The 20,595-nt window shown below is 53.0% G+C and overlaps 7 protein-coding genes across 7 annotated transcripts; 3 read left to right on the top strand and 4 right to left on the bottom strand.

Moving 5' to 3' along the window:
• Positions 1–313: 313 nt before the first annotated feature.
• On the top strand, positions 314–1,742 carry BROUX77_001949 (uncharacterized protein; the record flags this gene model as incomplete). Its single annotated transcript, XM_073746435.1, has 4 exons — positions 314–427; positions 493–667; positions 775–1,277; positions 1,341–1,742. The coding sequence occupies 4 exons, from the start codon at positions 314–316 to the stop codon at positions 1,740–1,742; spliced, it is 1,194 nt and encodes a 397-aa protein (XP_073607031.1).
• Positions 1,743–4,156: 2,414 nt separating this feature from the next.
• Positions 4,157–5,626, bottom strand: BROUX77_001948 (uncharacterized protein; the record flags this gene model as incomplete). Its single annotated transcript, XM_073746433.1, has 3 exons — positions 4,157–4,500; positions 4,643–5,013; positions 5,160–5,626. The coding sequence occupies 3 exons, from the start codon at positions 5,624–5,626 to the stop codon at positions 4,157–4,159; spliced, it is 1,182 nt and encodes a 393-aa protein (XP_073607030.1).
• Positions 5,627–5,981: 355 nt separating this feature from the next.
• BROUX77_001947 (uncharacterized protein) lies at positions 5,982–6,430 on the top strand (the record flags this gene model as incomplete). The annotated part of the gene is made up of 3 exons (XM_073746432.1): positions 5,982–5,999; positions 6,075–6,215; positions 6,278–6,430. 3 exons carry the CDS (start codon positions 5,982–5,984, stop codon positions 6,428–6,430), a joined length of 312 nt encoding a protein of 103 aa, XP_073607029.1.
• A 330-nt stretch (positions 6,431–6,760) lies between these two features.
• Positions 6,761–7,576, bottom strand: BROUX77_001946 (uncharacterized protein; the record flags this gene model as incomplete). The annotated part of the gene is made up of 1 exon (XM_073746431.1): positions 6,761–7,576. The coding sequence occupies one exon, from the start codon at positions 7,574–7,576 to the stop codon at positions 6,761–6,763; it is 816 nt and encodes a 271-aa protein (XP_073607028.1).
• A 2,547-nt stretch (positions 7,577–10,123) lies between these two features.
• Positions 10,124–11,110, bottom strand: BROUX77_001945 (uncharacterized protein; the record flags this gene model as incomplete). Its single annotated transcript, XM_073746430.1, has 1 exon — positions 10,124–11,110. The coding sequence occupies one exon, from the start codon at positions 11,108–11,110 to the stop codon at positions 10,124–10,126; it is 987 nt and encodes a 328-aa protein (XP_073607027.1).
• Positions 11,111–15,630: 4,520 nt separating this feature from the next.
• BROUX77_001944 (uncharacterized protein) lies at positions 15,631–17,325 on the bottom strand (the record flags this gene model as incomplete). The annotated part of the gene is made up of 2 exons (XM_073746429.1): positions 15,631–17,002; positions 17,072–17,325. The coding sequence occupies 2 exons, from the start codon at positions 17,323–17,325 to the stop codon at positions 15,631–15,633; spliced, it is 1,626 nt and encodes a 541-aa protein (XP_073607026.1).
• A 320-nt stretch (positions 17,326–17,645) lies between these two features.
• Positions 17,646–20,582, top strand: BROUX77_001943 (uncharacterized protein; the record flags this gene model as incomplete). The annotated part of the gene is made up of 1 exon (XM_073746428.1): positions 17,646–20,582. One exon carries the CDS (start codon positions 17,646–17,648, stop codon positions 20,580–20,582), a length of 2,937 nt encoding a protein of 978 aa, XP_073607025.1.
• Between the last annotated feature and the right edge of the window lie 13 nt (positions 20,583–20,595).

The following is a 20,595-nucleotide window of genomic DNA, read 5'->3' as shown; positions in this document are numbered from 1 at the left end:
GCGATTTTCTTTTTCATTAACCCCCTCCTCCGTCACTTTTCCGTCTCTTGTATTTCTTCTTCTCTTTCCTCTTCATTCTCATCTCTTTTATTTCTTTTGTTTCCTGCTATCGCTCAAAGCTCTCCTCTTGTCACACGCCGGACAGCTTCTCACCTCACCACAAGCTTATATTATATCTCTTTGCTTTTTTCTTTCATCTACTCGTCCTCGCCTTTGCCATATGGACTAAACTAAACGCCTTCTACTCAGCCATCTCCCGCCTTTTCTCACACTCTCGCATCTCTATCACCATCTCCACATCTATACCACCACAATGCCTCCACGTGCGCCCTTGACGTCCACCTTCCCGGCTTCAGAGCCCACTAATGAAATCATCTGCCCGCTCACCAACCAAGATGGCTCTCAGTGCCGCAAACGCTGCATTGGCGTGAGTCTCCTGTCCCTTTTCTTTCACCTTGGCCCGTCGCGTCTAACTTGTCTCTTCTCCTGCAGGAAAAACGCTACCGCTCCATGCAAGAGCACATCCGCCGTGCCCACCCTGATAACTACATTGCCAAGTTACCTGCTACAGAAGCTAGCTTCAACATGATGGTCAACAAGAGAGCCGAGCCGACGTCCATGCCGACTTCCATGCCGGCCTCTTACGCTCCACAGCCCACGTCATACGGTAAGCTTTTCCATATCTCATCTTGTGCCTCTCTCTCTCTCTCTCCACCCCTCTCCCCACTTTATCCATCTTTGCTCCCTTCAATGCTAACACCCCGCCAAAAAAAGACTCCCCCAGTGGTTATCCCCATGTCCATGCAGCCAGCGCCCTTGCCGGCCTCCACAGAGTCGATCGTGACTGGGACAACGAGAGCGTGCGCTCCATGCCCACCAGCTTCCCACACTCCGGCTCCGACTCGGGCAACAACTGGCGCGACTATGAGCTACCGCCCATCACCAGCCAGCCCTCATCATCAAAGCACACCGACCTTCCCAAGCCGCGCGAGCTGCTCCCTTCCAACATCATCAACAGCTCCCCGCCCAGCAGATCAACTACCCTGCCACCACTCATGACCCCACTGAGCGCCCAGAAGCCCCGCAAATACTCATACACTAGACATCGCCACCAACGCTCGCGCAACGGCGCGCTAGACTCGATTAAGAAGCTGCAGTTTGAAGACAACCGTGTGCGCAAGGCCTACAGTGCTGAGCCTTCGGCTGATGATGCGAGTAAGCGCTGGGTCGAGCTGATAACCGCCGCAGGGCATGCTGCCGACCTCGATTCCGTTTCTGTATGTACTCTCTTCCTCCAATGACACGCAAAATAGCTTCTCTCTAACACTCCACTCCTCTAGGCTCCCCAATCCCCCGTGTCCATCCAGCACGAGTCTCTCCCGCCCACCGCCGCCCCGCCATTCCACCACCAGTCCACCCGCTACCAGGCATCACCACTGCAACAAGCCCTGACCCCGCCAACAACCTACACTCAAGACTCGGCCGAGCCATTCCCGTCAGTCGAGAGTGGCGACAGCACCGGGTCACCGCCGGCCTACCAGTCTCAGAACACCCAGATCTACTGCGGCGCCTGCCACAAGGTCAGCCTGCTGCGCCAGTCCTATGCTTGCACCGAATGCATTAGCGGCTTTTGCAGCCCATGTGTGCAGGTCATGGTCAGCGAAAAGGGCGCCAAACGCACGTGCCCCAAGTGCTCGACCATTGGCGGGCGCTTCAAGCCGATTCAACTTGAGATCCGATAAATGTTGCCACGCAATGACGACCACATTTCTCTTTCTACCCTTTCTCTTAGACTTTTTTTCCCCTTTGGCATGATTCCCCCCTTTTTCTTTTTTTTTTGTCCATGACCATATTCTACGACTGCACATCTACTACTACCACTCATGTCTTTTCATTCCCTACGCCACTATACGGGTTCATGATTCTTGTTTCTTGTTGCAAGAAGAAGAGGGAGGAAAAAGCAAAAACCTAAAATGGAAAATCCTCGCATGATGAACGGATTCCAGGCGCATCTTTTTCCTTGAAGACAGCTCAACGAAATGAACAAAGACCCTCTAGAGGTTCAACTCCGGCTAAACAGTGCCGCAAATACTCTTCTTCTTTTACATGTTTTTTTTTGATATCTTGTTTCTATTTTTATCGACATTCATTTTCTAATTTTGAGGCTCTACTTGGCATCTTCCGATCGCCCCATCATCGCATGCCCAACGTCTACCGCATCTTCTTCAGCCATGGAATTCTAGCCCTTTTTTTTCTTTTGCTCACCTATTATTATTGATGTCTATCCATTCTTACTCCTCTTCTCGGTTGCTGGGAAAGATTTTTTTTCTGTGCAGAGTTCAACGGGCCCTGTGTTGCCCCATGTCTTAGATTTCTCCAGCTTTGCTGACGTTTACGTATATGTGGTGGCTTTTTCTTGCTCTGATAGACACATCATGTTCTATTTTTTCTCGTATGGAGGGCGTTCTTTTGTTTCTTTTTTCAAGCTTGTACTCTGTCTTTTATATAATCCTTCACATGAAAGCCAAGCTTGTTTTCCTCAATCTGACGTTATGTCTCTTGTCATAGCTGTAGATCGTGTCTAATGTTGGCAGTTACAACCATACATCGTGACCTATTCCATATGACCAACATGATGTCTAGTTAGTTATACATGACGACATGTAACATGACGTTTGAATGTGGAGCCGTCGCTCTTCTCCACCATTTCCCGATTTGTGACAGCCCGTCAAACGCCCCACTCTGATGATGTGTCACGTCACGGGAAATGAAATCCCTTGCTGCCAGATCAACGAACACCTCCTCCACTCTAAAAAAGCATAACATGCCAGGGAAACAGGCAGACTGCCAGCCTAGTGGTTAGTCTTGGCTCTCTCCCTCCGCCAGCCAGGCACACCTTTGACGACGCCTGGGGTACCAGGCCCAGGCCCAGGCCCCTTGGACCTCGCTGCCGCAAGCGAGGCAAGGCTACGCGAGCCGAACTGTTCTGCGCCTGCGGCGCTACGCCTGCGGCTCTACATAACCATGTGTCCAGCCCGGTGCTACCCTGGTAGCCGATGCCTCTGGCCCGGCTGCATCATGCTGCGTGTCGTCTCGTGCTGTATCTGCGCTGCGTTGCCTGGTGTGTGACCCTTGCTGTTAGCCAAGTCGGGCCCGGACGCGGCAGCTCGTCATAGGGCGCAGCCGTGAGCGTGAGCGTGGGCTTGGATATTCAGCTCCAGCCTAGGACTCTGACTCCAGCTCCAGCTCCAGCTCCAGCTCTAGCTCTAGCTCTAGCTCTAGCTCTAGCTGGTACCCCGCAGCCTGGCTGGACAGACCTTGGTCGCCCGGTAACGCACTACAGCCAGAACACCCGGCACCTCACGGCATCTTGGATAGTTACCTACAAAAAAAAAGACTAAGCCCCGTGTATCTAACCGCTAGACGCCGTCGAATCAAATCGCCACTTCGGGATGTAGTTCACAGGACGCAAAGGGCTTTTTTTTCTTGTTCTGTTTCTCGGCCGGTGTTTTCTTGCCTCTCGTCTCCAATATCTACGACATTCACATCGCCTTCAAAAACCCAGCTGAAGCGTCATACGCTTGTCTCGGTGACTACTGTGCGAGGACGACCAAGTAAAGGTACATGCGCGCCCTAATTCCGCCGGTGCAGCAGCGGCTGTTCCAGCTGCTAGATGTCGGGGCTGGCTGGCCCCAAGTATCATCTATGAGTTGTCTTTGGACTGTGTACTGATACAGACATAAGATGAGCATCAGCTCTAGCCTGCTGCCAGCTAGACCAGACTCATTGTTGTTTATATGCGGAAACTTGGGGGGGGGGGGGGGGGGGGTGATTTTCTTCTTCAATGTCTTTCTTTTTTTTTGTGTGGTTTTTGTTCTTGGGGCTCGCCTAAATTTCCCGTCTCTTACATGCCCAATGGCAGACGCTGTGAAGCCAACACACAACCGGAAAAAGAAAAAAAAACTAGAAACACGCCTGTGTAGCCCAATAGTTGAAACAAAGGAATTTTGCCATCACGGTAACACCATGCCCAACTACCTAGGTAGTACTTGTGCCAGCACGTACAAGTCTAGAATGCCGTCATCATTGATTCACCCAGATGCACCCAAATATACATTCACACACATGTACCAATACATGACCACCCCGGCAAGTCCTACCGCTTGCGGATATTTCCGTTGCCCCTGCCTTTGTCCTTTTCCTTCTGCAGGAGGATATCGCGCATCTGCGCGCGCGTATTGCGGCTGCCGCCGAGCTTGGGGCCCTTTAGCATCTCGTCGTCGCGCTTGGCGCCCGGCCGCGCCGGCTGGTTGTTGTTGTTAACGGCCGGTGCGCGCGCCGCACGCCGCCGCCGGATGCGCTGCGACATGGCTTCCATGAAGTCGCGCCGGAACTTCTCGGCCACCCGGTCGTCGGCTGCGAGGTCGTCGAGATTTTCGTCGCCTACGGCGGCGGTGGAAGAGGTCGGGTTTTGTGTTGCGGTGTGGTCGTAGACGTCGACTGTGTTTGGTTTGGGTTAACCAGTGTGTTCTTGGTATAGACGAGGCGTATGTGTAACTTTAAATGCTGGGGAGTGTGTTGGGGGGAGGGTGCCTTAAAACCACACGAACGAGCAGTTGTAGAGAGCGGGGAAAGGACTTACGCTTGTTCTCGTGGAGAAACGCTTCAACAACTTGATCGCGCTTGATCTCGTCGCTTGCCCTCCGATCACGAGCCCATCTCCGCCGCTGCGCATCATTAGCGGCGCTCGCGCTCCCATCAGTCCCAATCAACTGGCGCTTCGCGCGCTCAATCGAGTCAATGTTCTTCATGCGCGCTTCGTCGCCCAGGTCGACCTCCATCAGCTTGCCCGACTGCGTAGGCTTCTGGCCCTCGGGCCCCTTTTTGACGAGCGTTGGTGCAGATACTAGCGGTGCCAGGAAGGGAAGTGTGGTGTGTGGAGAAGCGGGCTGTTGATTCGCGTCCGTTGCCGGCTGGTGTCGTTTAGATAACCGCGATTCTACATATTGGTCCCTGGCTTATTAGTCGCAACGAAAAGAAAAGGAAAAAAAGGAATGAGAAAATACAAAGAGAGTAGAAAGACTGCGCCGAGGAGCCAGCCAAAAATAAATCAGCGCTCTCCCTCCCCTCTGCGACGCACATTGGATACAGATACTCACATATGATGGTTCACCAGATTCCCCAAGATCCCCGTCTGCGGCGCAAACTGCTTGATGCCACCGCTGACCAACACGCCCTCAGCCTCGCCCGCATACGCCTCGACCGCCACCTCCTCCTCGTCAGCGCTGCCAGCGCCACCCGCGCGCGGCGTCTCGGCGCGGAACGCGACCCCCTGCAGGCGCGCCTTCTTTGCGCGGCGCAGGACGCCGCTCAGCGCCGGCGATGCGTCGTCGTCGTCTGCCGCCGCTGCTACTGGCAGTGCTGGACGTGCGTGTGCTGCGTCGGGTGTCTGGTTCGCATCGGGGGCTGCTGGTGCTGTGCTTGGGTCGGTGGGCGAGCGCTCTGCGACAGAGGCGCTGTCGTCGTCTTTGTGAAGTGTGACGGCTCGCGCGCGGATTTGTTTGCGGTTTTTCTTGGACTTGAAAATTACAGGTACTTCTGTCGTGGGTGGTGTTGAGTCGGCCATGTTCTCGTTCTTTTTTCCAGGTGTCGATTTTTCAAAGGTAGATGACGAAATGAAGGTTAGAGAGGGACCTCGAGATGCAAAGATGGTTATCGACCCGAAGAAATAGGCAAGGCTGCCCAATAGATACTTACGTTACACAAGATTAGGTGGGGCGCCTAACCTTTAGGGTTAAGGCTATAACTATGATGTGTTTATGTCGGGTCTGTTAACCTCATCTCCTCAGAGTACTATTCTTTCCGTTATACACTTCAAGAATAAACAACTCGAAGACTAAGCATGTCGAAGCGGGTGAGATAAATACTTCAAACAACCTAGTTTGCACACTGCTAACACCTCTAGATCTATTATCTCGTCCATGGCGGGATGGTTCAAGGTATGCAATTATAAGAAGAAAGTGCAGCTGGGCATAAAAACTTGACTCGACTAACGTGTTGATTTCTTTGCCTAGGTGTCGGTTTCCGGTAAAGAAAATGTGATACTCATGAATCTCAAGAGAAGCTGTGTACTGATGGCCCGCAGGTACTTCACTGAGAAAAAGGCCATTGAATATGGCATCACGGGATGGGTGCGCAACACGGCCACTAACAAGGTACACCCAAGACACCTATAACAACATGGTTGGATACAGAGACTAAAGCCGCCAACGCTCAGGTCGAGGGCGAAGCGCAAGGCGAAGCAGCTGCGCTCGAAAAGTTCGTCAAGGCCATTGACGACGGCCCCAAGCACGCCCACGTGGTGAGACTAGACAAAGAATACCGGGCGGTAGTTGAGAATGAGGCGGGCTTCAAGATTAGACGCGACTGAGTTTTCTTTTTTTGGTTTGGACATGCCCTGATGAATTGCGGATGATGATGCTGAGCTAGTTATGATGACAGATAAATGTAGCAGGTTATATGCGTGTGTGTATGTAGAAGATGCAAGAATGAAAAGGAGGTCGGGAAGAAAAGAAAAAGAAAGAAAATGGAAACATATGCATATACAGTTGCGAACCACATCACGCGCCAAAAACTCCAGCCCTAAAATGCATCACAGGGCCTATTCCATGCAAAACAACCCTCGATTCAAACGAAAGCAAATTGGACGACCAAGAAACATCACAGCAAAAAAAAAACATGGCATGGCCTCACCCAAGTCTCACGATGATCCGGCTTCTTCCAACAACCTTGTCACCGTGACGATTTCGTAGCCGCGCCTCCGCAGCTCTGGCAGCACAGTAGCCAGCATCGGCAGCGTCCATGGCCGGCGATCATGACAGATTATGATGGCGCCGGGGCGGGCCAGACTAAGGATATGCCGCGCGTTGAGCCAGGCATGCGGGATCTGCGGATCGTGCGGGTAGATGCCGCCCAGCACAACGCGGTGGTTGATGGCGCCCAGGACCTTGAGCATGCGCTCACTAAAGAAGCCGGAGCCCGGGCGGAACAAGTTGACGGGCGGCAGCGGGCGGGCCTCAGCGTCATAGGCGGCGCGGATTTTGGCGTGCACCTGCTCGACCTGGTCGACGAGCATGGCGTCGGGCAGCGCACGTGACGGCTCGTCGTGCATCGCGTGGTTGCCCAGCTCGTGGCCGGCGCGCACAAGCTCGCGCAGGCTCATGGCGGCGCGCGTGCCGCCGGCGTCGTCGGCGACCTGGCTGCCAATGACAAAGAAGGTGGCGTGGGCGTTGTTGGCGGCGAGGATGGCGGCAATGTCGCGCGTGTACGGCGACGGCGCGTCGTCAATCGTCAGCGCAATCAGCTTCTTGGTCGTCGGCACTTCGAACAGCACATTAGGCCAGCGCTGGGCAAAGTGCCGGATCAGCAGCGGCGGCGGCTTGTAGATGACGTATGGCGGGACGATGAGTAGCGTGCAGAGCGTCAGGAGGATGAGCAGGGTGGACATTCGGTTCCGGCGGGCGCGGCGCCGTAGTCTGGACGGGAGGCGGAGGAGCCGCAAGCACGGTATGCCCATGTGTCGGTGTGGGAATGTAAGAATGGTGGATTGGCGGCCTGGGCGAAGCGGTGGCTGGGCTAAAGGTGTGGCGATGGGCTCTACAAAGTCGCTGTGTTTGGTTTCCCAAAGCCGGGGTAGTGTAGGTAAAGTCCCAGGCAAAAAAGAAAAGCAGAGAACGGCAGAGGCGAGGAAGAGCAGAGTAACAGTATAGTTGGAGCGACAGAGCCACGACTACAGCTATGCAAAATCAGGGCGTGAGTACAGCAACAATAACAAGAAATAAACAATCCTGGCACACAAGAGCAAACAATTGGCAAAATCCGCCGGCCGTCAATGCACGCACGAATGAGCAGCAGGATGGAGAGTCAGACTGGCGCCATCAGCAGAAAGATCGTGAAGTCAACAAATCAGACCATGACGATAATTTTGCGATGGCTGCTTGCATTGGCCGGGGTTATCTCAGGAGACTAGGGTGATGGGCAGTAAGGGTTTGGGGGTAAACATCGGAAGAAGATGCCAGACACACAAGGCATAGGATTTTATGTTTTGTCTAGGGTTATTTCTTTTGGTCTTTGCATAACGACTGATGCGAATTATGAAACACGGAAGCTATGTGCGGCAGATTTATGCAGGTAATTAATGCTTCCGGGGAGTGAGTTTCTGAACAGGCGGACTCCGAATGCTACTCTGATCAGAATTTTCTTTCCCTTTTTTTCGTCTTCATTTCTCCTTCATTGTCGGTGTAATCCAAGTGAGGGAATTCTAGGTTGTAGAAGTCTCGTCACAGGTGGAAGAAAAGGACAAGGAAGCCGAAGAGTGAACAGGGGATTGAGGACAAAGAACAAGAGAGAGAGAGATAAAATGTGACGCCTGACTGCGAGCTGATTGGATGGTAGGTCTCGAAGGCTCTGGGGGCAGAACACGTGGGACAAGTCCGAGTGGAAGCATATCGGCGGTACTGGAGATAGAGAGAGGTGTGTTGTAGAGGCGCTGCATGGCCTTCTCCGCCGTCGTCTTGAGCTGAGCTGCTGCGGTTCTACCTTTTCAGAAAGCCCCCTGCCCTTGACTTCTCTCGAGTCAACTGAACAGAGAACGAAAGGTCGAAGCTTCCCACCCCCGCCTTACACTTGTATGCCTTTCTCCCCGTTCCCTCTTTGTAGACTCTGCTCCGCGATCTGTGCGTTTTGACGTCAGTGGAGTCTTGGCTTTGTATCTGTGTGAACGACACAGGACAGCTCAGCTGTGTACATAAATGTGTACTTGGCTACTGGTTGTACATGTCACATGCTGTATAGTGTCCAAGTGTACACAGAATCCACGGCGACCCAGATATGTTATGATCTTGGGTGTCTCAGTTCCAGTGCGACTGTAACCATCCCAAGGAGCAGCACCAACCGAGGGTCCATATGACCATATTTACACTTTACACCACGTACTACTACTATACTACCAGTAACTAGCACGCCATATACTATGCCAGATCCCTCAGTCCAGACCAATCAAGAGCATGGAACTCCCGCCTCGGCCTGATCCACCCCGTCCGCCGCATACAAGCAATCCATTCCTTCAAGGCGCTTGTCTATATACTGGCTGGTATCGTAGGACTGGTGCATGAATCCCTTGTTCTACTATCGACAAGCAAGAAACGCTCCAACGCAGCAATCCTAGCCAAGTCTGATACCTGTACAAGGTGTCTTTACCAGGTTGTTTCTTCTTCTCCACCTGCTCCAAGACCAACGACGTGGTAGTTGGTAGAGAGAGAACAAAGATGCTTGGCTGGGCCTTTTGCTCCTGGGAGCCCAGTATTGGACACGCGTCACTCCTCGCCAGTACATTCAACTATAGGCCTGGATAAGAAACAACACACGCATTGCTCGGGTCTGGGTGAAAATTCTTTTACACGTCGACATGGGAAATATGTCTCTTAACACAAGGGAATATCGTAAAGTAGTCAACCATCATAGAAATGGATCCGAGCCAGAAATATACAGTAAACGAGTGTGTGGTAGATACAAGGGGACGGATAAACTAGTTAGGAAATAAACATTGGAGATCCAGAGAATGAAAGGCACCGTGGCTTGTCTGACTTGCGACTTCAGCAGCAGGCTTCTAGCGCTGGAATAGGAAAAAAAGAAGAGAACATCATGTAAACGAGCGTCCGAAGTGGGAGACGAGTAGTTCGGCAAAATAAAACCAAGCCGACCCAGAGATGACAAAGGGAAAGAGAAAGAATTGTGAGAAATCGGGCAATCAGGGCCTAGGCTTATTTGGATTAAGCAGAAAGAGTGTAAGAAAAGAAAAGAACAAAGAGAGCCTTGAAAAAAAAAATGACCCACTAGTGACGCCCGGCCTTGCACCATAGTGCCCCCAAAACGCCCAAAAATAACGAGAAAAAAATAAAACGAGTGTGGAAGACCGAATAGCCGCCAGAAACGCCGTGTGCCCAATTTGCGCCTTTTTAGTTGGATCCGATAAGAAATGGGGTATAGACAAGATATGTACAGCAAATGAAAAGAAGACCAAGAGTAGAGGATGTCTGGTTTAACGAGACTAGTAGAGTCTGGATTAGATCCAAACTGCTGCCGGTCTAACACCGCCATTCGGGATCACCGACTCTGGGAAAAACGACAGGCGGATGGCCTTGATATCTCGGAGATACACCTCGGGCGCGATCTTGTAAAGGCCGCGAGAGTGTAGTTCCCGCTCTTCTTCGTCAATGACTTCCAGTCGTTGCTTGAATCCAAACTCTTCGGCAATCTCAGCCACCTGGGCCAGCTCGTGGCCAAAGGGCGAGGCCATATCGGACGGGCGGGAGTCGTAGGGCGACTCGGCCATGTTTACAGGCCGAGAAGGCATGGGTGGCGATTTCAAGGCGGCAAAGGACGAGTGCGATGTGGCGGTGGTGCTAGTCGAAGTAGTTGAAGCGCGGGAAAATGTCATGCTGGACTTGCTAACAACTGAGCGGTTGGGGGACGGAGGGGTCGCTGAGGAGGCGGAGCGGGAGACAAAGTAATTCTGGGCGGGTGCATACGACGCGGGCGTGAAAGAGCCCGAGCGTTGGCGCGCGGCATCAATTGACGCCTTCTTGGTGTGTGAAGGTGCACGGCGGGGAATAGCAGGAGGCAGGTCGGATCTGAAGGTGCCAGGACTAGACACAGGACCGGAGATGGATGTCATCATAGGCTTGGAGCTGGGGTGAATGTCAAACATCTCAGGGGTGGTAGGGCGTTCGCAGATAGACGACTCTGGGCTGGTGGGAGCCGTAGAAGCAGCCGAAGCAGAGTAAGAGGCCGGGCTGGTCAAGTACTCGGCATCGGATTTGGCTGAGCTTTGGCTGCTAGAAGACGGGATGCGGCGGGCTGCATTGATATCGGGGGCGTTATAAGAGAGCATGTTCGTAGTGTGAACGAGCTGCACCGGGCCCGAGATCTTGGGGCGAGCGGCATTGTTATTTTTGGTGCTGGTGCTGCGATTCAAGAAGTCTTTACTCTCCTTGATATCCAGGCTGATCTTGGCCCGGCGGTTGGTGAAGGCACGTGAAAGAGACGACATCTTGACGGTGACTTGGTTGAAGGTGTTGATTTCACAAAGTCAAGCGAGAAATGTTGGCGGTGTAAGTTGAAAAAGAAGATCTCGAAGAACAAGGAAAAAAAACAAACAAGAGATAAATCTGAGAGAGCAACCAGCTCAGAGCTTGTGACGAGGGGGGTGACGAAAGAAAATAAGAGGAACAAGAAAAAGGACCAAAAGTCCACTGCTATTGGCGCTTGGGTGCAGCGGAGGCGAGAGAGGCGGATGGCTGCGTGCAAACAAAAGGAGCAAACACAAAATAACCAGCGTCCAGAACGGGCAAAGAGCAGGAAATGAGGGGAAGCGCGCAGGCGAGAAAGAAATAGACAAGCTGATATCCAAACAGCGGGAAAGAGAAACTGTCACCAGACGTGCAACGTTGGACAGAGACTCTGATGGGGAAGAAGATGCGGCGTGGTGGTGACAGGCGGAGGCGGCAAAAGAGGCGAGGCCCAGCAAAGCAACAGTATTTGACAAAGGCAGGACAAGAGGGGTCGTGATCGACAGACTACATCAAGCAGTGGCGGGAAGCGAAAGGAAAGAAAAGGTGGCGTCAGGTATCGAGAGAGCGGCGATGCTAACAGAGAAGCGAAGGCGAGTTGACCAGAACAGGCAGCAAAAGTGAGTGAGTGGTACAAGTATGTAGCCAGCAGTAACTAGTTGGAAATTAAATGATAGTGATAAGTAATATGGTATGTAGTGAAGGTGGGTGGGCGGGGGAAATGAAGGTGGTAATATATTTTCTAGAGAGAGTCGGTCGTAGCTATGACGGTGGTTGTTGGATCTCGCTCACAGGATAAAAGAGAAGAACAGGAGGGTGCACATCAAGGCCGCGAGGCGAGGGGACCAGGGCAGCAAAATAGTCGAGCAAGGACGGCCATCAGATCCGAACCAGAATGATATGCAGAGCAGTAACATGGGCGACTAAAAGGTCAAGAGAGTATGACAAGGATCAGGGCTATGTCCGGGATTATGATCCAGGCCCCCAAACTAAAGTAGCTGGGAAGCTAGGGCGAGAGCGGGGGGGAGAGACCGGCCAGGAGCACTGGCCCATCAACTAGCAAGACTGAAAGAAGCTAGCTGTGCTAGTAGACGGAGAGCAGCGAGCACAGATCAAAGAGCACAACGACAAGTGAGTCTCGGGACAGTTGTCTAGAGCATACAGAACACTTCAGCATACGGGTGCAGCGTGCATGAGAACAGAGGCGGTTGTGGCTGTATGTTGCTGTCGTTGTCGTCGTCGTTGTACAATGGGCTTGACGTGGCTTTCTGTACTTTGACCCGCACTAGCACGTTTCACCACTGGAGTTATCGGGCAGAAGAGCCTGGACATTGCCTGCACCTAGCCCCGGCTTTAGTTGGTCAGCACCCGGCTGATCAGTTTCACAGTGGGTCGGCAACACTATAACGGGAGGGTCCTATAGCGCCTTTAGCAGCTGGCAGGCGCCTGACAAGTGCTGCGCGGGCGACTTCAAAGAGACTGAGGCAGCGCCAGTGTCCCAGCAGTGCGGCTGCAACACATCTGCCTATTCTTTTTTGGGCGCTTCAACTGTCGAATTATAGCCCAGTTTTGCTTGTTTTACATCCACAGTCTGTCGATTGTGCCGTCGTCATTTTTGTTCGCCAAGGAGGGCCCAGGGGGCCAGGCCGCAGCAGCGGTGCGATAAATTTGGTAAAAAGAAAAAAAAGAAATATTTGCCCTCTTATTGACCCCTGCATAAATACCACAAAATTCGGGAGCTCCGTGCACTAGTGTCAGCATTTCAGGAACGCCTAGTTAGCTAGCTATTCTTTTTCTTCAATGGCGACTTTGAGGTTGTTGGGGGAGGGGCTTTTGATCGTTGGCGCTGCCGGTTTGTTAGTCGACGGCCAGTCAAGCCAGTCAACAAAGCGGCTCAGCATCTAAAGAGGATGGGATCTTGGACCAGCGCAGTTCGGGGCTAGGTGCCAAAGCCAAAGGCCCAGGCGCCGCGTGGTGTAGCTGAGTCCGGGCTGTGACATGAGAAATAGCAGGGGAAAAGGGGGGGAAGGAAAAGCAAATATCTTGCAGATGCAGATTGCACTGCATATTCTCAAGGCGGACACCGGCGGCACAAAAGTCTGGCAAAATTCTCGTTCCTGCATCTTGGGTGCAGCGGCCCCGCCTGAAGACCTCCACTGACTCCTCTGCTCTCTCCACACCACATTCGACTTTTTGCAGCGGCTCACCAATCTCTCCTATTGCCCTATTCCCCTTCCTTTTTGTTTCTTCCTGCTGCCGCCCTTGGCCGGTGTCGCTACAGAGACAACCTCCGACACGTTTCATCCACCACTCTACTGACTGAGCCCAGCCCGCCTAGCTGCATCACATCATGGAGTACAACTGAATGCTTAAAATGCAAGCCTTCCCTAGGCCGTGACCTCAAGAGACGGGCATATGGCAGCACAGACACCTACGCTCAACCCCAATTTGGCTAACTGGTGTTGGTCTTGCCAGGTACCCGGCCAGTATGACACTGCAAGTCCAAGCATCCACGAGCGCCCCCAAGTGGCTACATCCATACAAGTACAGGGAGATATCTGGCTGGTGTGGTGCTCCCCAGCTGCCAAGCAACAAAGCTCCTCTTTCTTTCCCTTGCAGGTTAAAGTGTTTCCAAAGCTTAACCGAATGAAAAGAGTCCACCAACGCGAACATGAGCCGTGGAGCCCAGGCTAGGGCCAGGGAGCGCCCTTGATCCCTTGATCAAAGCGTAACAAGAACCGAGAACAAGGAGAGACCACCAGCATCACTCTGAAGCAAGCCACACACAAGAAAGCCAAAGCTTGACAAGAGCCAGCCTTGTGGACTGGCTGCAAGCACTTACCGGAGTTTTGTACATGTGCTTGGCTTGGATACATTTCATCACTCGTTATCCGTCTCTCTCTCTCCCTCTCTCGCTGCTTCAGCACGCACTGATGGCTCGACGGTACCTGACGATCCTGTCATAAAATTCCTTCAAACGTGATTCTTACAGCCCAATCTTCCCGCTCATCTCCTGATCAACATCTGCTAATTCTGCTCATCTAACAGCGCCAACTTTACTAATTCCTCGTCAGGCGTGCATGAGACAGGAGAAGAGACGGTTTTGCTACAAGTAACTATGTATGTACATGCCAAAGTACACCGGCTGATCTCTAAAGCGGGATGCCCAGAACGACACACACTCATTCTACTACGCAACACCACTCTCTCAAGCGCAAAAACACACCGACCTTCAACTGTCACACTCACCGACCCCCGTCATCAACAAATACTCACACCAATCACGTCCACTCACCGCACCATTTCCGCAGAGTCCGCCAAGCGAAGCTCGCATGGCCATAAAACCACCAATCTTCCCGTCGGAAAGTTTTTTTTGTTACAAAACATGCTGTAACTAGCATTAATGGGCGCTGCCTTTTGGCATAAACTTGACGGAATGAAACCCCAGACGCCGGGTACACACAAACCCTCCAAAGTTACAATCTTGAAACAATTACCAACTGCAGCCAACCTAGCAATACCCGTTTGAGATAAAAGGCAGAGGCAGCCAAGTCTATAGGGTTAAGGTCACCATGCGCCTCGGTTCCAGACCATCGATATTATTTTCATGCTTATGTCTTGTTCTTGCATGTACAACATACATATGTGCAAACAGACTTGAGCCTAGCCAGCCAGAGATACAGCCAAGGATTTCGCCAACATAAGCCTCGATGGGCCTTTGGGAATTATGCTTTTTTAGCATCCTCAAAACCCCAAAAGCCTGGCCTGACCTGACAATCGTTCAGCTACGGGAACTTGTAGTACTAGTAAGGACGGCTTCCTCTACTAGGACTAACCGACGTGAGAGGACGTCAGATTGGCCTCCGCTATCTCGCCCGTCCAAAAAAGGTCTTGCGTCCTGGATGTGTACTTGCATTTGTAGTCATTCAGCTCATGCGTACTCCCGGACCGTCATCACACCATAATGGTATCCCATCGCAGCCAAAACAAACAAGCACGTGTTTTTCCCTTGCCGCCCGCACAATGAGAACTTGTTTCATCATCACCGAATCAAAGGCGGAAAACAAGTCGAGAGCCGGATTACCATTCCCCACTTTTTCTTTATTTTCCCTTCCCTTCTCGTCTTATCAATGACGTTGTGATCCGAAAATTGAACCTTTTCATCAAGAGCACTTGTGAGTATAAGCGTATCAGTGAACTACATTCATTTCTGCAATAAAACTTTTAGAAGCCTCGAAATACCTGTCTATCTACTGTACAACCAGATTTCCATCATACAAATCATCAATAACTGGAAAGCGACCAGAGGCAACCAACCAGCTAGCGGGAGGAAAACTTATGCGAAGAACCAAAGAAAAAAGAAGAGAAAAGGAATACAGCCGCGATAATGAAATCCTCAAAACGCCCAATGCAAAAGAAATGACACGCAGAGCGACGCAGAAAGACGAAGGGAGAAAGTAAGAGATAAGCTAAAGAAGATCGGGAGTAACTTAGCTCCTCTTTAGTCTTCATCCATAGAGTCATCGTCGTCCTTGTCTTCATCCTCGCCATCATCATCGCTCTCGCTCTCCGACTCATCCATGACTCCCACCATGCGGTCTTCCTTCGCTGAAATCTCAGGCACACGGCCAACAAACGCTTTGCGAACCGCAGCGTTGGTACTAGTATCCCACACCTGCAGGCTGCCCGCACTGCCCGCTACGGACAGGCGGAAAGCGACCTCCGTGTCGGGAGCAAAGGATGTCGAGAACACCTTGCCGACGTCCAGGTTGCGCGAGACGACCATGCTGGGTCCCGACGGCTGGATGTTCCACAGCTTGACTGTCTTGTCTGACGAACCTGTGGCAATGAAGCCGGGGATCACCGGGTTGATGTCGAATGACGAGAGCGACTCGTCGTGTGCCTGGAGCGTCCACACCGGCTTTGTGGCCGCAGGGGAAGCCGGCGCGTTGCGCACGTCGTGGTAGTGCAGAACACCGTTCTCCGTTGACACGTAGAAAAAGTTGGGGTCGTGGGGGTCCCAGCGCACGTTCTCCACGTCTGACTCGACGCCCCAACGCGGCGCCTTGGCGTCAGGAGCACGCATGTCGGATGCAACCACGGTGCGGTCATAGGAGCCGCTCAGCAGCACGGTCGCCTCGGTCGGGTGCCAGGCCAGCGAGCACACCTTGTCCGTGTGGTAAGAGTACGACTTAGCGCACTTGGCTGTGTTGAGATCCCAAAGCTTGATGGTCTTGTCGGCGGAAGCAGATGCAAGCAGGTTGCGGTGCTGGCGGTTATGCGAGAGCGACAGCACGGCATCGGTATGGTACTCGTCGTTGGCCTTCTTGGCCTTCTTCTTCTTTCTCTTCTCCTTGGCTGCAGTGGGATCTGAACCCTGGCCCAGAATTGCGTTGGGGTACGTGGAGTCGACGGCGTCCAAATCCCAGATCTCGATATCGGGGTCCATGGTTCCGATAGCCACAAAGTTGGCAGCATTGGTAGTGTCGGCGCCAACCTTGTTGACGGGGTAGTCGAGCCACTCCAGGCACAGTGGGATAGCGGGAAGCATAATGTCGTGGTGCACGTACATGTTGTCGGCAGAGTCCTCGTAAACATAAACCTCCAGCTGGGCTAGGTCGTCCTCAACACTAGCAGCCAGAATTAGATTGTCGGTCTTGAGAATCTGAAGCTCTTCGCGGTCCTCAGAATCCTCGTCGTTGGCCTGATCATCCTTGAGAGTGATGTACGGGTCATCCTTGTTCGACTTGTAGTAAGCCAGAGACTTGATGTTTCCAAACATGGCCATGGCCTCGCCCTCGCCAGCGTTGTCCTCGTCGTCGTAGTGCTCCAGGTCGTACTCTTTGAGATCATCATCGTTGTAGTCGACAGCCCTTTAACGCTGTCATGTTAGCATGTTGTACGGGCCATGTAGAGAGAGGTGAAAAAAGGCAGCAACTTACTTGTCATCCTCGTCCATTTTCTCTCCCTTGACAGATTCAGGTGACACCTTGGCGCCACCTTCCTCCTCATCGTTGCCGTCTTCATCGTCGTCAGAGCCCTCCTCGGCAGCAGCGAGGTCGCTCTGGGCGTCTTCAAGCTTCAGCTTGGCCAATTCGCTGATGCGGTCGATTTCTTCATCCTCCATTTCATACTTGGTCGGGAACTGAGCGGCGTACCCTCTGGGCACCCACTTGGCGGCCGTGATCATAGACATTGTGGGCAATTTTTGAAATCAAGAAAGCCGTAAAGTTGTCTGTTTGAAGCGGAAGCAAATATCTATCATCCCAATGCTTGTTTTTATTCCATTTACAGACTAAGCCATCAAAAAATTTGGGATGAGGTGGGGTGCCCAGTGTTATCGATAGAATAATAAGGTTATCATGATAAGGGGAGAATAACCGGCTAAACAAGGCTGTCCAGCCTTGTCCAAGTTTCTGTGATCGCGGCGAGCCGGCTTTGTGATAAAGCTTCAACTATCTGACCAAGCAGCCTAGCTTTTATTCATGCTCGACTTTTTGCGGCATATCATTCACAATGGAAGAGTCCGAGTATATGGGCGCAATGCCTAAGCGCCGCAAGCTTGATAACTCACGGCGCAACAACACCAACAATAGACCCGACCGATCTGGAAATGGACCTCGTGACGGCCAATACAATCACCGCGACGCCCGGCGCACACCCTCTCCCCCACCGCCAGAGACTGAAGCGGAAGAACGGGCGCTTGATCGCGACTGGTACGGCGGCGATGAGACGGGAGGCCATGTTTTCGGAGACGAAACGCACAACCCGTTTGCCGACTACGACTCTTGGGAGCTACAAAAGACAGAGACAGCGATGGCCGAGCGCGTATCAGGGCGCTACGATGCGCGCAAGGAGCAGCGCCAGCGCGAGAACGACGCGTGGGAAACGAACCGCATGCTTGTGTCTGGCGTGGCCCAGCGCCGCGACTTGGCCAGCGACTTTGATGACGAGGAGGGCGTGCGCGTGCATCTGCTGGTGCATGAACTCCGGCCGCCGTTTCTTGACGGGCGGACAATCTTCACGAAACAGTTGGAACCAGTGCCGGCTGTGCGCGACTACCAGAGCGACATGGCGGTCTTTAGTCGCAAGGGCAGCAAGGTTGTTAAAGAGGCCCGGCAGCAGCGTGAGCGCGAGCGCCAGGCGCAGGCGGCGACGTCAATGGCGGGCACGACGCTGGGGACAATCATGGGCGTCAAGGAGGAGGACGCAGACAGCGCGCTGCCGATGGCAGGCGAGGGGGAGGAGAAGCCGTCAAACAACAACAAGTTCAGCCAGCACCTCAAAAAGTCCGACGGCGCAAGTAGTTTCAGTCAGACAAAAACACTGCGAGAACAGAGGCAGTATCTGCCTGCTTTTGCAGTCCGGGAGGACTTGCTGCGTGTTATTCGTGAGAACCAGGTCATCATCGTGGTGGGTGAGACGGGCTCGGGAAAGACTACACAGTTGGCACAGTTTTTGAATGAGGATGGATACGCAAACCAGGGCATGATTGGGTGTACGCAACCTCGAAGAGTAGCGGCTATGAGTGTCGCCAAGCGTGTGGCTGAGGAGATGGAGTGCCCTCTGGGGGGCACCGTCGGTTATGCTATTCGTTTCGAGGACTGTACGAGCAAGGACACCGTGATCAAGTACATGACGGACGGTGTGCTGCTTAGAGAATCGCTAAACGAGCCGGATCTAGACCGGTATTCCTGTGTCATCATGGACGAGGCCCACGAACGAGCACTCAACACTGATATTCTGATGGGCCTGTTCAAGAAGATTTTGCAGCGGCGACGCGACATCAAGCTTATTGTGACATCAGCCACTATGAATTCGAAGCGCTTTTCCGATTTCTTTGGTGGAGCACCAGAGTTTACGATCCCCGGTCGAACATTCCCGGTCGACGTGCTGTTTCACCGTTCCCCCGTGGAGGACTATGTAGACCAGGCAGTGCACCAAGTCCTTTCCATTCACGTGTCCATGGATGCTGGTGATATCCTCGTGTTCATGACGGGTCAAGAAGACATTGAAATCACGTGCGAGCTTATTCAAAAGCGACTTGACGCACTCAACGACCCGCCCAAACTGAGCATTCTGCCCATCTACAGTCAAATGCCTGCAGACTTGCAGGCCAAGATCTTCGACAAAGCCGCACCGGGCGTGCGGAAGTGCATTGTGGCTACGAACATTGCTGAGACTAGTTTGACAGTTGACGGCATCAAGTACGTGGTCGACAGCGGCTACTCGAAAATGAAGGTGTACAATCCGAAAATGGGCATGGACACGCTCCAGGTCACGCCAATTTCGCAGGCCAACGCCTCGCAACGTTCGGGCCGTGCTGGGCGAACAGGCCCCGGCAAAGCATTCCGGCTCTTCACGGACAAGGCGTTCAAGGAGGAACTGTACATGCAAACCATTCCTGAGATTCAGCGCACTAACCTGAGCAACACAGTCTTGATGCTCAAGTCGCTAGGCGTCAAAGACTTGCTGGACTTTGACTTTATGGACCCACCACCCCAGGAGACCATCACCACGTCCATGTTTGACCTATGGGCCCTCGGGGCTCTCGACAATATGGGAGAGCTGACTAACATTGGCAGCAAGATGAGCGCATTCCCTATGGACCCGTCACTGTCCAAGCTGTTGATCACGTCTGTTGAGTATGGGTGCAGCGAGGAAATGATTACCATTGTGTCTATGCTCTCGGTGCCCAATGTGTTTTATCGGCCCAAGGAACGCCAGGATGAAGCCGACGCCCAGCGGGAGAAGTTTTGGGTACACGAGTCCGACCACCTAACGTATCTGCAGGTATATCTTGCCTGGCAGGCGAACCGGTTCTCCGAGGGCTGGTGTATCAAGCACTTTCTGCACGGCAAGTCGCTGCGGCGCGCCAAGGAGATTCGCGACCAGCTGACGGACATTCTCAAGATGCAAAAGATGCCGCTGGCCAGCTGCGGCATGGACTGGGACATTGTGCGCAAGTGCATCTGCTCCGGCTACTACCACCAGGCCGCGCGCTACAAGGGCTCGGGCGAGTACATCAATCTGCGTACCAACGTCGCCGTGCAGCTGCACCCGACCAGCTCGCTGTACGCCGGCCACCCGCCCGACTACGTCGTCTACCACGAGCTGGTCCTGACGTCCAAGGTGTACGTATCGACCGTGACGGCCGTCGACCCGCACTGGCTGGCCGACCTGGGCGGCGTCTTCTACTCCGTCAAGGAAAAGGGCTACTCGGCCCATCAGAAAAAGTTCACCGAGACTGAGTTCAACCGCAAGATGGAGATTGAGGCCCAGATGGCTCGCGACAAAAAGGCCGCCGACGACAAGAAACTGGCTGATGAGCTGCGCGCCGAAAAGAAGTCGGCAGGCGCTTCAGGCCCGGGCTCGGGCTCAGGCAAAAAGGTGGTTCAGCGTGGAGCTGTGCGGAAGCCCGTGGCTAAAAAGCGGTTTGGACGGCCGTTTTAGACGGGAGGGGGTT

This window comes from Berkeleyomyces rouxiae (assembly GCF_048999995.1).
Source record: "Berkeleyomyces rouxiae strain 22BRR77 chromosome Unknown BrBRR77_ptg000002l, whole genome shotgun sequence".
Lineage (NCBI taxonomy): Eukaryota > Fungi > Ascomycota > Sordariomycetes > Microascales > Ceratocystidaceae > Berkeleyomyces > Berkeleyomyces rouxiae.
This window is presented reverse-complemented; position numbering and strand designations above follow the sequence as displayed.